This window comes from Vanrija albida (assembly GCF_041260175.1).
Source record: "Vanrija albida strain AlHP1 chromosome Unknown contig_5, whole genome shotgun sequence".
Taxonomy (NCBI): domain Eukaryota; kingdom Fungi; phylum Basidiomycota; class Tremellomycetes; order Trichosporonales; family Trichosporonaceae; genus Vanrija; species Vanrija albida.
The window spans coordinates 224127-238786 of NW_027191424.1; the positions used below are offsets into that span (position 1 = coordinate 224127).

The 14660-nt window shown below is 66.1% G+C and overlaps 8 protein-coding genes across 8 annotated transcripts; 4 read left to right on the forward strand and 4 right to left on the reverse strand.

Moving 5' to 3' along the window:
• Positions 1–38: 38 nt before the first annotated feature.
• Q8F55_006200 (uncharacterized protein) lies at positions 39–732 on the forward strand (the record flags this gene model as incomplete). The annotated part of the gene is made up of 4 exons (XM_069354667.1): positions 39–68; positions 103–196; positions 231–363; positions 402–732. 4 exons carry the CDS (start codon positions 39–41, stop codon positions 730–732), a joined length of 588 nt encoding a protein of 195 aa, XP_069206738.1.
• A 354-nt stretch (positions 733–1086) lies between these two features.
• Q8F55_006201 (uncharacterized protein) lies at positions 1087–2897 on the reverse strand (the record flags this gene model as incomplete). The annotated part of the gene is made up of 5 exons (XM_069354668.1): positions 1087–1842; positions 1879–2182; positions 2229–2363; positions 2402–2526; positions 2709–2897. 5 exons carry the CDS (start codon positions 2895–2897, stop codon positions 1087–1089), a joined length of 1509 nt encoding a protein of 502 aa, XP_069206739.1.
• Positions 2898–4262: 1365 nt separating this feature from the next.
• Positions 4263–4746, forward strand: Q8F55_006202 (uncharacterized protein; the record flags this gene model as incomplete). The annotated part of the gene is made up of 2 exons (XM_069354669.1): positions 4263–4621; positions 4656–4746. The coding sequence occupies 2 exons, from the start codon at positions 4263–4265 to the stop codon at positions 4744–4746; spliced, it is 450 nt and encodes a 149-aa protein (XP_069206740.1).
• A 988-nt stretch (positions 4747–5734) lies between these two features.
• Positions 5735–7725, forward strand: Q8F55_006203 (uncharacterized protein; the record flags this gene model as incomplete). The annotated part of the gene is made up of 3 exons (XM_069354670.1): positions 5735–5842; positions 5883–7227; positions 7262–7725. The coding sequence occupies 3 exons, from the start codon at positions 5735–5737 to the stop codon at positions 7723–7725; spliced, it is 1917 nt and encodes a 638-aa protein (XP_069206741.1).
• A 446-nt stretch (positions 7726–8171) lies between these two features.
• Positions 8172–9169, reverse strand: Q8F55_006204 (uncharacterized protein; the record flags this gene model as incomplete). Its single annotated transcript, XM_069354671.1, has 3 exons — positions 8912–9169; positions 8588–8829; positions 8172–8551 (listed from the first exon to the last, which is right to left on the reverse strand). The coding sequence occupies exons 1-3, from the start codon at positions 9166–9168 to the stop codon at positions 8172–8174; spliced, it is 879 nt and encodes a 292-aa protein (XP_069206742.1). The 5' UTR covers position 9169.
• Positions 9170–9691: 522 nt separating this feature from the next.
• HSP60 (chaperonin) lies at positions 9692–11669 on the reverse strand (the record flags this gene model as incomplete). The annotated part of the gene is made up of 2 exons (XM_069354672.1): positions 9692–11238; positions 11474–11669. The coding sequence occupies 2 exons, from the start codon at positions 11667–11669 to the stop codon at positions 9692–9694; spliced, it is 1743 nt and encodes a 580-aa protein (XP_069206743.1).
• A 279-nt stretch (positions 11670–11948) lies between these two features.
• Q8F55_006206 (uncharacterized protein) lies at positions 11949–12723 on the forward strand (the record flags this gene model as incomplete). The annotated part of the gene is made up of 4 exons (XM_069354673.1): positions 11949–11951; positions 12019–12096; positions 12395–12580; positions 12673–12723. The coding sequence occupies 4 exons, from the start codon at positions 11949–11951 to the stop codon at positions 12721–12723; spliced, it is 318 nt and encodes a 105-aa protein (XP_069206744.1).
• Positions 12724–12998: 275 nt separating this feature from the next.
• Positions 12999–13987, reverse strand: Q8F55_006207 (uncharacterized protein; the record flags this gene model as incomplete). The annotated part of the gene is made up of 5 exons (XM_069354674.1): positions 12999–13088; positions 13179–13357; positions 13487–13612; positions 13727–13808; positions 13865–13987. 5 exons carry the CDS (start codon positions 13985–13987, stop codon positions 12999–13001), a joined length of 600 nt encoding a protein of 199 aa, XP_069206745.1.
• Positions 13988–14660: the final 673 nt, after the last annotated feature.

Sequence of the window (14660 nt, forward strand, 5' to 3'; positions counted from 1 at the left end):
CCCCGCGCCTCGTCTCTCCCCCACTCGCCCACCTCACAATGCCCCCCACCCGCCTCTCGACCCACATCGTGCGTCTCTCCCCCAGCCCCCCCTAACGCCCAGTACGAGATCGCGCACCCCAACCGCGAGGCGTACGACCTCGACGAGTGGCACCGTATCCGCGTGCACATGTACCGCGTGCTGCGCAACAACATGGGTACGCCCGCCGGCTGTGGTAGAGCTGATGCCAGGCGTCGCGTGGCACTATGCCTCGCGCCCGCCCGCGCCGGGCCGCCTCCTCGTCATCATGGAGCCGGGCTTCGCGCTCGCCGACCGCCACCTCCACCAGCTCGCCAGCGGCGCCGTGTGGATCTCGGCCGTGTAGTGGGTCGCGGGAGGGGGTAGCGCTGACCCCGACCAAGCCACCACACCCGCATCATCGACGGCGAGATGCGCAACGGCCAGCCCGTGCCCTTCGACCTGCTCGAGCCCGAGGACGAGCCCGCGGCGACCGGGTTCGACTCGGGCTCTGACATGGACGCTGAGGGCGAGGACGAGGTCATGGTCGACGCCGAGGTCAAGGTCGACGCCGAGGTCAAGGTCGACGCCGAGGTCAACGTCGACGCTGAGGCCGGTGACGCCGAGATCAAGGTCGACGCCGAGGGTGACGCCGAGCTCAAGATCGAGGTTGAGGGCGGCGACGCCGAGGCCGACGCCAACGCCGAAGGCTGTGACGCCGCGGCCACCCTTTAACCGCGCTCGCCGTCCTTCAAGTTGAGAGCCCCCTGTAGTACCATCGCCAGTGCATTCCCATGCCATGCAATCGTAGTCAGCAGCACCACCGAGGTCAGCCTCACGCCCAGGTCAGCCTCACGCTGCACAACACGCCGCAGTCAGTGGGACGATCAGCCCGGCCACGGCACGACACGCACCGCGCCGTTGACCCCGCACCAGTGCCCCCGCCCCCCGCCCCCGCCCCATCAGCCATCAGCGCACACCCACCGTCTATGCATTAGCACCACACCCACACCCACTCTATGCCAATCGATCTATTCAGTAACGTATTAAATACTTGCCCATGCAAATCTATCACGCTGACCACTCCACTTAATGCAGGAAGGTCGCGATGGTTCCAAGAGTTCCGACAATCGAGCTGGCGATCAGGATGGCCCAGTCGTACCACGTCCAGCCGAAAATGCTGCCGCCCGCCCAGATGGGGATGACAATCATCGTTGCGACGGCAAACGCAGAGCCGAGCAGCGACATGACCGTCTCGAAGCTCGGGACGAGAAGTGCGCCGATGACGAACAAGATCGCCAGGCCGAGGCGCACACACGGCCGGACAATCGACTTGAAACGCTCGTTCTGGTCGTGGCGCGACTCGGCAGCAATGCTAAAGTGCGACGCACCGGGGTCGACAAACTGCGACGTCGCCGGGTCGGGAACGTAAGCCGCCGACGACTCCTCGTCCTCGCCGTCCGTGAACGAGCCGACAGGGGACGACGGGCGCGTGATGTAGCGCGGGGTCGGGGCACCCTGGGGCACAAGGATGGTCTTGTGCAGGTTGAAGTAGCCAAAGATCATGTCGGCGAGCGGCCTCACTCCGAGCGCAATCTTGGTCAATGGGTTGATGGCCACCATCCACACGGCGAACTGGTTGAGCCAGGGCGACACGCCCGGGGTGCGCGCAAGATCCTTGCTAACCTCGTCGCTGACGTTGGTACCGTACATGAGGTAGCCGAAGACGGCGACCGTGAAGTAGACGAGCATGGCGATGCCGTAGGCGATCTCGCACACGCGGTCCGCCTGCTTGGGGTTCTTCATGTCGTGGATGAGGTTGGGGATGAGACCGTGGCCGCCAAACTGGTAGGTTAGCAATCGTCAAGTCATTTCACCTACGCCAGCGATGAGGAGGCCAAACACTGTGCCGAGCTTGACCCAGCCGTGGGCGGGCCAGAGGTCGGTGTGGGCCGGCTCGCGAATACTGCCTGGGGAGTGGGGCGTCGTGATGCCGGTGAAGATGAGGATGGCAATCAGCGAGGCCGTGGAGAAGATGCCGACGGCCGAGGAGTAGGAGAGCAGGCGGAGGGGAAGGAAGAGGGTCGGGATGATGACAACGAGGCCTATGACCTTCCACTGGTCCGACGTGTAGATGGGCCACACGGCCTCGAGCGAGTCGGCGTAGAGCACGATGAGTGCGATGCTGCGGGCGTCAGCGCGTGCCCATGGTCGGTGCCGGCGCTACTCACATCCACGCCGCGATCTCGATGACGAAAAGCACGCCGACGATGCGCTCGCCGCGGCCGCCGAGCGCGTAGCCAATGACATCGGTAAAGTTGCGCAGGCGGCGGTCCTTCTCGATGATGCGGATGAGGATCTTGAGGCTGAGGGTGAGCAACGTGGGTGGACGCGGCTGACTCACGTGAAGAGGGTGACGAAGCAGATGATCAGGAGGAACAGCGGGCCGAGGACCCAACCGGCGTGCGCGATGGCGATGGGCGCGGCGAGGAGGCCGGTGCCGATGAGGTCGCCGAGGACGTTGAGGAGCTGGGCGTGTTAGTGGAAGCCCGGCGTCGACTCGTTCCTCGCCCCATCTCCACCACCTTCCCCTTCTTCTTCCCCGCCCCAGCTTCCCCGCCCCTCCTTCCTCGCCCCCGCTCCGGCCACTGCTCCTCCGCCCCCAGCCTCCAAGCACCCCTCCCCACTCCCCCTCCCCCGACCTCACTCACTGTCGCAGCAAAGCCACTCTTTCCTGGCTTCCAAATCACCACCTCGCGTCCTTCCTCGCCCGAGTCGTCGCTGTAGTCGTCGAGAAACTCCTGCGCCGGCGCGTACACGGCCGGGTTGGCATTGTTCTTGACGAGCGGGGTGCGCTCGTCGGCGTTGGTGCCCTGCGCGAAGGAGACCTCGGTGGGCATGGTGGGTGGGGGAGGGGGGAGGAAGGAGGGAGGGAGGGGTTTGGTGCGATGGGGTGCGTCAAAATAATTGATTTTGTGGAGGTCGAGGCTGGTGCGCGGGCGGGTCCGCGTCTGATGGCTGCACGGGCTGTGGCGATAAAGCACGTACAGTGATCGAGAGGCGACGGGTCCGAGTCCAAGTCCGAGGTGCTCGTGTCGCTGATACGCGATGACCGGACAGAGTCGAGATGGCGAGTCGAGACAGAGACAGGCGCGTAAACAAAAGAAGAAAAGTTGCTAGCAGCGGCGTCGGCGGCGGCGGCGGCGTCAGTCAGGGGCAGGGAGGGGAATGGTGTCAGTTGGCGTCGGTCGTCGTGCTCAAGCGAGGCAAGCGTGCGTGAGCAAGCCGGCGGTCAGCGGGCGGCCATCCGACCGCTACAGTCTGCATCCATGCACGCAACCTTTCGTGCTCGACTGTGACGCTGGGCACATGACGCTGAATCGAAGATTTTTCCAGCGCAGCGCTGGGCGCGTGACTGCGAAGTCGACGACGACGACGTCAGGAATTGGTGCCTGTTTTATGAGCTAGCAGCGAGGTCATGATGCGGTTGGCGAGTCAGCTTGCACGTGAGTGAGCTCGACGCAGCTACGGCTCTTGCTGATGCTGGTACTGGCGCTGAAGCTGCTACGATCTGTGCTCGGCCAGAGGAGCAATAGTCACGTATGTAGATGCTGATTCCTACCCATGAGCGGCAGGGCTCCGGCGGGATATCAGGAATTCTACCCGCCCGCGCCCACGGGGCCACATCAACTGCGTCACTCTCGACGCGCCTCGACGCGCTCCCGCACTCTCTCGACTCGACGCGGGCAAGACTCGCAATGTGAAGTCTCAAGGCGACGCGTCGCGTCGCGATAAGCAAACGCCGACCTGTGCCCGATCCCATTCTCTCTCGTCACTTGACATGAAACTGGCCCAATTCAACGCGTCGGCCAGGGCTGCCTTGATGACCTCTAGGCACTTGCTGCGGCCATTGTCTGCGTGCGTCATGCGATGTTTAATCGAGCTGCGTCTTGCTCGAGTCAGTGCTATTGCTTTGAGGGTTGTGATTGCAATGAAGACTAGACGCGCAGTGGCCGACTTGTTTCACCAAGTCAATTGCCGCTTGCGTTTCATGCCCACAGCCACAACGGCCACTAGTCACTCACTCATCCAGCCTAGGCTATCAAGTGCCTCTCCTCTCCGGCCATGGTCCAACTCTGCCGGCACCCAGCCCAAGCTATCGCCCAGGCCACATCCCCGGCCTGCGGCAGTGTTGCACGATATAAGAGGAAGCGCAAGCGCGATCGCGCTGCAGCATGCCCAACTCCACACTCGCCACCACCACCATGAGGCTGACCATCATCGCACTCGCTCTCGCCGCCCTCTCGCCCGCGCTCCCCGCGCTCGCCGCGCCCGCAAAGCTGCCGCTCGCGCACGCCTTCGCCGCGTCCCGCGACGGCATGTACCCCGGGCGCGCGCGCGAGCAGCCGCTGTACATCCAGGGCGAGCAGGCGCTCGCGTTCGACATTGACCGCTCGATGCGCTCGTGCCGCCTCGTCACCGTCGCCATCGACGGCGGCGCGCGCCCCTACACGCTCAGCATTGGGCGCGACCACGGGCGCGCCGGCATCGACTGGCTCCTCGAGGCCGACGACGTCGGCGCCCTGTACGACTGGACCGTTGAGGCCGACCGCGGCTGGGACGTGTGAGTGTGCTTGCTTGGACGGGGCTGACGAAAGCATTGTGCAGGTCACGGATGCGCGGGGGGACGTTGCGAAGCGCACGTTCGATGTCCTTCCTGGCAGTACGGCGTGTTTGCGCCGAATCTAAGACACGGGAGAGAGGACAAGGAAGACAAGAAGAAAGCCGAACAACAAGACACCCACCCCACCCATCAACCATCACGACGCCCGGCGCTCGTCGCGAGCGGCGCACCGTGGTACCCCACCCCCCACCATACCACCGTGCTTGCCATGCACATGTACAATGCAGATACTCTGCACGCACTCGACGACCCAGTATGCATGCGACTTTGAGCCCCATGGAGTTGCTGAGTGGGCAGTGTCACGTGGGAAGTTGGCGCTGCTAGCTCGCTTTCCCCCGCTTTACAATGTCTTGGCAAACCTTGCAGCCTGCCACTTGCTCATTGCTCACCACCTCCGTCCACCTCGTCCTCGGACAAGCCGAGCGACAACATGAACAACAGCATCAACCTCAAACACCGGCCTCGCTTACAGTATGCCCCCTTCCCCACACACCGAGGCACTGACCCCAGCGCCGACACCACCCAGCACCAGCCCACCCACCCCCGCTCGTCGGCAATACCAGCGACCCCACAGCCCACGGCACCCCGCCCACTCCAAGCCTAAGCGAGCATGATGTCGAGGTACCATTCACCCTTGCCTCGGATTCGATAAACATGGGACAGCGCAGCAGCGCCAGAGGACCGCGTGCCGCCGAAACCTTATCGGCCAGCGTGCCGCTGCGGCCGGGCCGCGCGCCGAGCGAGCCCCGAGACGAGCCCCGCACCAAGCCGTTGGAGACAACTGAAACCCAAGATGCCGTAGTGGGGTTACCGAGTGTGGGGCAGGTCGCTTGTGCAAGCCAGCCAGCCTCTTCTCTTGCATGTGCTCATCGCCAATGCCAGATTCGATATCGGTGCCTTCAGGCGGCACCGGTGCCTCTGTCTCAGCGAGCGGGGTGGTGGGGTTGAGGCTGCGGGGGGGGGGCCTTCTCGAAGAGGTGAGCCGGCGGGGCACCTCGCCTCGGCGTATAAAGCGCTGGGTCGAGCGGAGCACCTCGCCCACCACACCACACCATGGCGGCCCATCTCCTCGCGCTAGTCTACTTCCTCGCGCTCACCCCGGCGCTCGCGCACCCCTGGAAGCGCGCCGAGCTCGGCGTGCCAGAATTCAAGCTCCCCGCGGTGGGTCGCTCATCCTGACGTCGCTGACCCGCCCCCACAGCCCGCGTATGGCCCGCGCAACCCGTCGTACCTCCTCGGACCGGGCAAGGCCGGCGTCGCGACCGAGGAAAAGGTCTGCTCCGAGCTCGGCGTGTCGATCATGCGCGACAAGGGCGGCTCGGCCGTCGACGCGGGAATTGCGGCCGCGCTCTGCGTCGGCATGATCAACGCGTTCGAGTCGGGCATCGGCGGCGGCGGCTTCATGGTCGTCAAGCCGGCGCCGGGCACGGGTGTGAAGCGCAGCGAGGTGAAGCGCCACGAGCCGAAGAAGTGCGGCGGGGGGAAGCACGGGCATGGTCATGGTCACGGTCACGGCCACGGTGACGACGGCGACGATGCTGGCGGTGACGATGATGGCGACGACGACGACGGCGGCGGCAAGCCCCCCGCCACGATCTACTCGATCAACTACCGCGAGGTCGCGCCCGCCGGGGCCAGCCAGGACATGTACGCCGCGACCGGGCGCAACGGCTCTCAAATCGGCGGGCTGGCCGTCGGCGTGCCCGGCGAGCTGCGCGGCTGGGAGAAGGCGCACAAGCTGGGCGGCCGGCTGCCGTGGCACGACGTTGTGCAGCCCGTGGCCGACCTCGGCGCCAACGGGTGGAAGGTGTCCAAGCAGCTTGCCAGCGTGCTCGCGGGCCCGAGCAGCGCCTTCATGAAGGACGACCCGCTGTGGGCCGAGATCTACTGGCCGACCGGCAGCCCAGCCAAGGAGGGCGACACGATCTACCGCAAGAAGTACGCAGCCGCGCTGGCCAAGATTGCGGCCGAGGGGGCCGACGCGTTCTACACGGGCGCGATGGCCGACGACATTGTCGCGGCCACCACCGCGCGCGACGGCATCCTGACCCACAGCGACTTGGCAAACTACACGGCCGTGCAGGCCGAGGCGATCAGCACGACGTTCCGCGGTAAAACAGTGCACACGATGGACGCGCCCTCGAGCGGGCTGGTCATGCTGGGCCTGCTCAACATCTACGAGCCGTTCTTTGGCAAGTCGGCGTGCTGGAGCCTCGACGACATGTTTGCGCGGCTCGAGTCGATGCGGTTCGCGTTCGGCGCGCGCACCAAGGTGTCAGACCCGGCCTTCAACCCCAACCGCACCCTGATTGAGAGCTTCAAGACCAAGGCGTGGGCCGACGCCCAGCGCGCGAGGATCACAAACACCACCCACCAGCCGGCGTACTACGGCATGGACCAGATCTCGCCGCCCGACCACGGGACGACGCACGTGTCTGTGCTCGACGCCGACGGCGGCGCGTTCAGCGCGACGACGACGGTGAACCTGGCCTGGGGGAGCCACGTCATGACGCCGGAGTATGGCATTATTCTCAACAACCAGATGGGTAAGTCGCCGACCTCATGCGCGCTGACAGCCAGACGACTTTGCCGTGCCCGGCGCGCCGGATGCATTCGGTCTCGCGCCCCAAGCCGCCAACTTTATCGCGCCCGGCAAGCGGCCGCTCTCGTCCACGGCCCCGACAATCATCGAGGACGCCGACGGGCGCGTCGTCACCGTCATCGGCGGCGCGGGCGGCAGCCGCATCTTCCCGGGCGTGGCGCAGGCGATCCTCAACCTCGAGTGCGGCGACGACGTCGACCGCGCGATCCAGCGCCCGCGCTGGCACTCGCAGCTGAGCCCGAACGTCACGACGCTCGAAGTCGGCGTCGGGGCCGACGCTGAGCCCAAGGACGTTGTGCGCGGGCTGGAAGACAGGGGCTACTACATCGGCCTGTTTGACCTCAACTACCCGACCAGCAACGTGCTCGGCGTGCATGTCGCCGAGGGGGGCGTGTTCGCGTCCAGCGACTCGCGCCTGAACGGCGTGGCGGCGACGTACTAGGAGGCGGTATTGGGGAAGTAGTTCAGAGGGAATAATAGGAAGATGAATGCATGCCGTGTTGATCCGGTCGTCCAAGCTGCAGCATACGTCGTGCCGTTGCCCCGACCGAACCGCCACGTCGAGTTCGAGTGCGATCCCGCCGTGCGAGACACCCGCTGAGAGGCCGAGTCCCCCACGTGCCAGCCCGAGCGCAGCTCGAGGCCGTGCCCAAGATCAGTGCGGACCGGGCGGACCTCGAGTGGCGCTCAGGCGATAGAGCCAGCCACAATGACGACGTCTCACAGCGGCGGCTTGCCCTGCCTCAGCGGCCGCGAGCACCCAGCCTCCGCCCTAATAACACTATACATCGGGTCTGTACCATCGAGTCTGTACCATCGAATCCTGTATCATCGAGTCGGGCACCACCGGGTCCTGTAAACCGCGCCATGCTCGCGCCAATCTCCAGCCTACGCAATCACGCACCCCTTGCTCTCCTCCTCGTGCGCCTCGGGGTCGTAGTAGACGACGCGCACGCCGCCATTCGTCGTGCGGATGTCGGCGCGGTCCGGCCCGTGGGCGTGCGCCTCGTCCTTGTCGTCGCCCTTGAGCGTCGATGCGGCCGCCGTCGACGCGGTCGACGCCGCCGTGTGCCACGCCGTGCTGGCGCCGTCGCCGACATCCTCTGGGTCCGGGCGCACGCGGTAGCTGATCGTCTTGCTGTCCCCGCCCTCGTTGGGCACGATGACGCTCTTGGCCTTGATTTCGTCGGCGAGGTTCTTGGCGCCGTTCGTGCTGCGCAGCGAGACGACGCCGTCAAAGTCGCGCGGCAGCGTCACCGTCACCGAGCCTGGGCGTCAGCTCGCGAGTTGGGCGCCCGCCTCACCGTTCGTGCTCGTCGCCTTGAAGTGCACGGCCTGCCCCGGCTCGCGGTCGACCAGCGCCTTGACGCCCCCGTTGGTCGTCTCGAGGACCACCTCGGCGGGGCGGGGGACGCTCCCGCGCAGGAACACGCTGACGCGCAGCGCGCCGTTCGTGCTCTTGAGGTGCACGTCTGGCCCGGCCTTGTTCTCGCCAATGTCGACGGCGTACGCGCCCTTGATGCTCTCGTTGAGGTGGTGGAGGGTGCTGGGGGCGGGCAGGCGTCAGCCGGGCCGCGGGGGGCGGGAGGGGGGAGGGGGGAGAGGATGGGGCAGGGCAAGCCACTTACAGCGGGGCGACGGCACGCTGCGCGTCCTCTGGCGCCGTGGGGCGGGTCGACACCGGCGGCGTGCGCTCGCCCAGCGTCGTGCTCCCCACACGCTCGGACAGCACGTCCTCGTACGTCGGCGGCGGGGGCGCGTGGTCGTGGTCGTCGTGGTGGGGCTGGTCGTGGTGCTCGTCGGCCACGGCATGCGCCACCTCGTACTCCCTGTCGGGCTGGTTCTCGCCCGGCGCCGGGGTGTGTTCTCCCTTGCTGGACGTCATTGTGCTGGCGTGGTAGGTGTTGAAGAGGAAGTGAGTTGCAACGTGCGATGGGTATTTGCGGCACGCACGCGGTGTGCGAGGCCGGCCGTCGACGAGATCCGGGGTCCCCGCACCGCACCGCCCGCGTACGACGCGTGTGCGTTGTGCGACCGGGCCCGAGTGGCACAAGCGCTCCGAGAGATACGCGCGAGCACGCAACGAGCCCACGCTTAACGGGATATCCGCTGCGGCAGCTCTACATGCGTCGACGCGACCCGTCAGTCCGTCGGTCGACCCGTCAGTCCCTCGGCAACCCCGCCATGCACCCGTCGCAGCACTCGCTCCGCTCGTACCAGTCCGACTCGCTGCCCTCGCTCCGCTCGTGCCAGTCCAGCTCACTGCACTCGCTCCGCTCGTGCCGTCGCAGCCTCGCTTCGCTCGGCTGCTCGCGCTCACTGAGCAGTGATCCATCAATGCGTACAAACTTCTCCAATGCAAAACTCCTATGCCTGCTTCACAAGCTTTTGTCTGATCACACCCCACCTTACATCATACCGGGCATGCCCATGCCGCCCATGCCGCCCATACCGGGCATGCCGCCGGGCGCCGACTTGTCCTCGGCGTCGACAACGCAGGCCTCGGACGTGGTCAGGAGCGAGGCAACGCCCGAAGCGTCAACAAGCGCAGTGCGCACAACCTTGAGGGGGTCGAGGATACCGGCCGAGATCATGTCGCGGTACTGCGAGGTAGCGGCGTCGTAGCCCCAGTTGAACTTGTCGGTAGCGACAAACTCGTCCGAGAGGAGGCGGCCGACAACGACCGAGCCCTCCTCGCCGGCGTTGTCGACAATGGTGCGGACAGGGCGGCGGATGGCGTTGCGGATGATGGAAACACCGAGCTGCTGGTCAAAGTTGGCGACCTCGAGGTTGTCGAGCTGGGCCGAAGCCTTGAGGAGGGCAGTGCCACCACCGGGGACGATACCCTCCTCAACGGCAGCGCGCGTAGCGTTGAGGGCGTCGTCGTAGCGGTCCTTCTTCTCACCGACCTCGACCTCGGAGTGGCCACCGACCTTGATGACGGCAACACCGCCCGAGAGCTTGGCGAGACGCTCCTGGAGCTTGGAGCGGTCGTACTCGGACGTGGTGGGGTCGGCAATGACGCCACGGATCTGCTCGCAGCGGGCAGTGATGGCGGCCTTGTCGCCCTCACCGTTGAGGATGATGGTGTCGTCCTTGGTGATCGAAACCGAGCCGGTCTGACCAAAGTGGTTGATGGTGGCCTTGTCAAGCTTGACGTCGAGCTCGTCGGTGAAGACGGTGCCGCCGGTGAGGATGGCAATGTCGCCGAGGATCGACTTGCGGTTGTCACCGAAGCCGGGGGCCTTGACGGCAGCGACCGAGAGCTGGCCACGGAGCTTGTTGAGGATGATGGCAGCGAGGGCCTCGCCGTCAATGTCCTCGGCAATGACAAGGAGGGGGCGGCGGGCACCGGCAGCGGCCTCGAGGGCGGGGAGAATGTCCTGGAGCGACGAGATCTTCTTCTCGGACAGGAGGATCAGGGGGTTCTCGAGCTCGACCTTCTGGGTCTTGGCGTCGGTGATGAGGTAGGGCGAGATGAAGCCACGGTCAAAGCGCATGCCCTCGGTGATCTCAATCTCGTCCTCGATGGTGCGGCCCTCCTTGACGGTGATGACACCCTCCTTGCCGACCTTCTCCATGGCCTGGGCAATGATCGAGCCGACGTGCGTGTCGCCGTTGGCCGAGATGGTGGCGACCTGGGCAATCTCCTCGGACGTGGTGATGACGCGCTTGTTGGCCTCGAGGACGGCGAGGACCTTGTCGACGGCCTTCTGCGAGCCGCGGCGGAGGTCCATGGGGTTGCAGCCGGCGGCGACGTTCTTGACGCCCTCCGAGTAGATAGCGCGGGCGAGGACGGTGGCGGTGGTGGTTCCGTCACCGGCAGTGTCGTTGGTCTTGGAGGCAACGTCCTGGACGAGGCGGGCACCGAGGTTCTCAACGGGGTCCTTGAGGGTGATGGCCTTGGCGACCGAGACGCCGTCCTTGGTGATCTTGGGGCCGCCGAACGACTGGGCTGGGCAAGTCAGCGCCAGCACGAGCGCAGCGAGTGCTGGGGGCAGGGGGCAGGGGCTGTGGCGACGGTACAAGGCGACGCCGCCAGCCCGATCGCGCGGATCTGGTCCGCCCGGCTCGGCACTGCGGCTTACTCGGCAGTTTACAGCGCCGCCGCCGCCGCCGTCGCCATCGCACGCTCCCCACCCCAACCCCCGCTGGCTCCGCAGGAGCCAGCGAGCAGCTGCTCTACTCACCAATGATCACAGTGCGGCCCTTGGGGCCAAGCGTCGCCGACACGGCCTTGGCGAGCGTGTCGACACCCTTGAGCATGCCCTGGCGGGCGTCGTTGCCGAAGACGACGTCCTTTGTGCCCATGTGGCGGCGGGCGACCGAGTTTGCCTGGAGGAGGCGGGCGGGGCGGGGGAGTGCGGCGCGGGAGCGGGCGAGCATGGCGACGAGGTGGGTAGAGGTGGGTAGAGAGATGGAGAGATGCAAGATGGCCCCTCGCCAATGCCTAAAGCCGAGCCGTCACCCACGGCCAGTGACTCGCTGGCCCGGAAAAGTTCGAGAAGTTACCGCCGCTCCGTCGTTTTTTTCTCATTGGCCGGGGCGGGCGAATTTGGTTCCGGCCGACCGAGCAACGCCGCGCGCCGCAACATCCTTCGCGAATAGCCGATGGCGACGACGAGGACGTTCTTGACTTTTGTAAAGTAGCACTCAGCAGTAAAAATGGTGAGTAAGGGGAGAGCGGCGACGGCGGCAGCGACACCGAGGGGACAGCGCTGACGACACACCCCAGTCCGCCACGTTCAAGTCGATCCGCTCGCTCCAGCCCCTCCTGGACCGCGTCCTCGTCCAGCGCTTCAAGGCCGAGACGGTGAGTGGGGTGGGGGGGAGGGGGGAGGGGAGGGTGGCAGGGAGGAGCGCGAGCGACAGCACGCGCCGCAGCATGCAGCGGCGAGGGCGGCAGGCTGGACGGGCACGCCGAGCGCCGTGGCCTCGGAGCAAAGGCCCGTCGGCCCGGAACTGCTCCGCGGGCGTGGCGTCGCGCCCAGCTCGCCCAGATTGTCAAGCTAGCAAGCACCCCTCGCACGCTCGGCGCTGCGCGCCTCGCCTCGCCTCGCCTCTACCCGACCGCTCGCTGCGCTGCGCGCAGCTCGCTAACGCCGCCGCAGAAGACCGCCTCGGGCCTCTTCATCCCCTCGTCGGCGACCCAGTCGCCCCTCCCCGAGGCGACCGTCATCGCCGTCGGCCCCGGCGCGCCCAACAAGGAGGGCACCGTCGTCCCCGTCAGCGTCAAGGTCGGCGACCGTGTGCTCCTGCCCGGGTGGGGCGGCAGCCCTATCAAGGTTGGCGAGGAGGTGAGTTGCGCGAGCGCAGCGAGCGCTGGCAGGCCTGTGGACGTCTGTCCGGAATGCCTCGCGGGGAGGGAACGATACTGACACCACCACAGGAGTACCACCTCTTCAAGGACGCCGAGATCCTCGCCAAGATTTCCGAGTAAAGCATATGCATGGGTGCACCTCTCTGCGAACGAGCCGAGCCGCGAGCCACGCAGCGGCGAGCGTGGCGGCGACGGGATGGGCCTTGCCGCGAGTACTGGGCTGCGGGCGAGATGGCCACATCTGACGACGCGCCCACTGACTGTCGCTGACTCCACGCTGATGCCGACTGAGGCCGCGGCCCGTCGCCCAGCGCCGCGCCGCGCCACGGAATGCCGCCTCCCCCAACCAGCGCAACACGTGCATCGTTGCCCACTATACTTCTCAGATCACCACCCTACTCCCCGTCGTGCTTGATCTCGTCAAAGCAGATACACACGGCGGCGATGAGCGCGAGGTCGACGCCGGGCGCGACGGTGACGTAGTACTGGGGGTGGGGGTGTGAGCTTCGTTTCTCGGCCGGGGATCGTCTCCTCCGGCAAGCCTCGCCTGGCGGCTCAGCGCCGGCGCCACTCACAGTCTGCTTGTCATCCACAAACTCTCTCATCGACACATGGTGCTTGCTGATCTTTGCGACCGTCTGCGACCCGTCCCACTTGATCTCTGCGCCGCCCATGAACATGTTGCCGGTGAGCGTGAGTGAGGTCTTCCTGCCGTCGGAGGCGTTGGTGAAGTCGACTTCGAGGCGGGACGTGACTGGGGTGTGAGCGGCGAGCGGCGCGAGCGCAGCGAGTGCCGCGGTCGTGGGACGGGGTGCAGGCCACGTAGGGCGACACCTCGCCGGCCTCCCGGCCTCGGCTGCGCCTCGGCGTCGTCGGCACTCACGACTAATGTGCTTGGACACGCGGAACACCTCGACCCCGCCCTTGTCCTCGGCGACAAACGTCTTGTGGATCGCGAGCTTCTTGCTGCGCAGCTTGAACAGGAAGTTGCCGTTGGCGTCGAGGATTTCTGTGCGAGCGGCGTCAGCCGCGAGCAAGCGGTGGGAAACGAGCCGAGCCGAGCCAGCCACGAGCCACGGGCCACGAGCTATGGGCCAGCTACTTCGCGCTCGCCACTACCCACCCTTGCTATCATGCATCGACACGAGCTTGGCCCGCGCCTTGATGATCCTGCGGCCCTTGGTGTCCTGCACGGAAAAGTCGTCCTGGGAATGTCAGCCTCCCACCGCCTCGCCACTGCCTCCGGCAGCGTCGGACCCACCCCAGTGAAGCTGAACACTCTCTCCCTGAGCACGAGCGTCTCCTCCTCGTTGCGCACGAACGCGGGGTTGAGCCCCAGCGCCGGCTGGACGGGGTGCATCTTTTCGCTGTTGAACAGGCCCATCGTGTCGTCTAGTCTCGGGTCGAGCGGTTAGGCAGGCAGTTGCAGGCAGGCAGGGAGTGTGTGAATGGGCGGAATGAATGCGAGATGGATGCGAGTGCAGCCGCCTTGTTGTCATGACGTGGGCTGATCGAGATCGACAGGGTGAGGGCGGGCGGGACGGGCTGGGCTGGCTGGAATGGGCCACCACGTGGTGCACGTGGGTTTTGCGTGGCAGCTTGCCTCGTTAATCGTTCCAAGATTGCGAGCTTGCGCAGTTGCACTCGCGCTCGTTAGCTCGCGCCGCGCTCTGCGCTGAGCTAGCTGCTTATGCTCCGACTCGCGGACGCCGCGGTGCCGCCGCGCCACCGCGCCGCCGCGCTCACTCCCCAGCCGCCCACCCCGTCGCACCACTGCCCCGCGCTACGCTCTGCCGAAGTGTGCCTCCGTGTGCCTCACCGGCCCACTAACTCCTACCAGCAGATTCCCCACTTGGTTTCCCCGACACCCACCCCACTCCTCTCTTAGTCCATGACATGCATGCTCGTACTCGGACACAATGGATGATGGGTGATGACAGAACGGTCAGATGCAAAGAAGAAGAACAGGCAAGAAATGCTAGACAGTACACGCGCGGCGGCGCCGCGCAGGTCGGACATCTATGTGGCGTGGGGGGCGTGGGCGTGGGCGGGGGCGT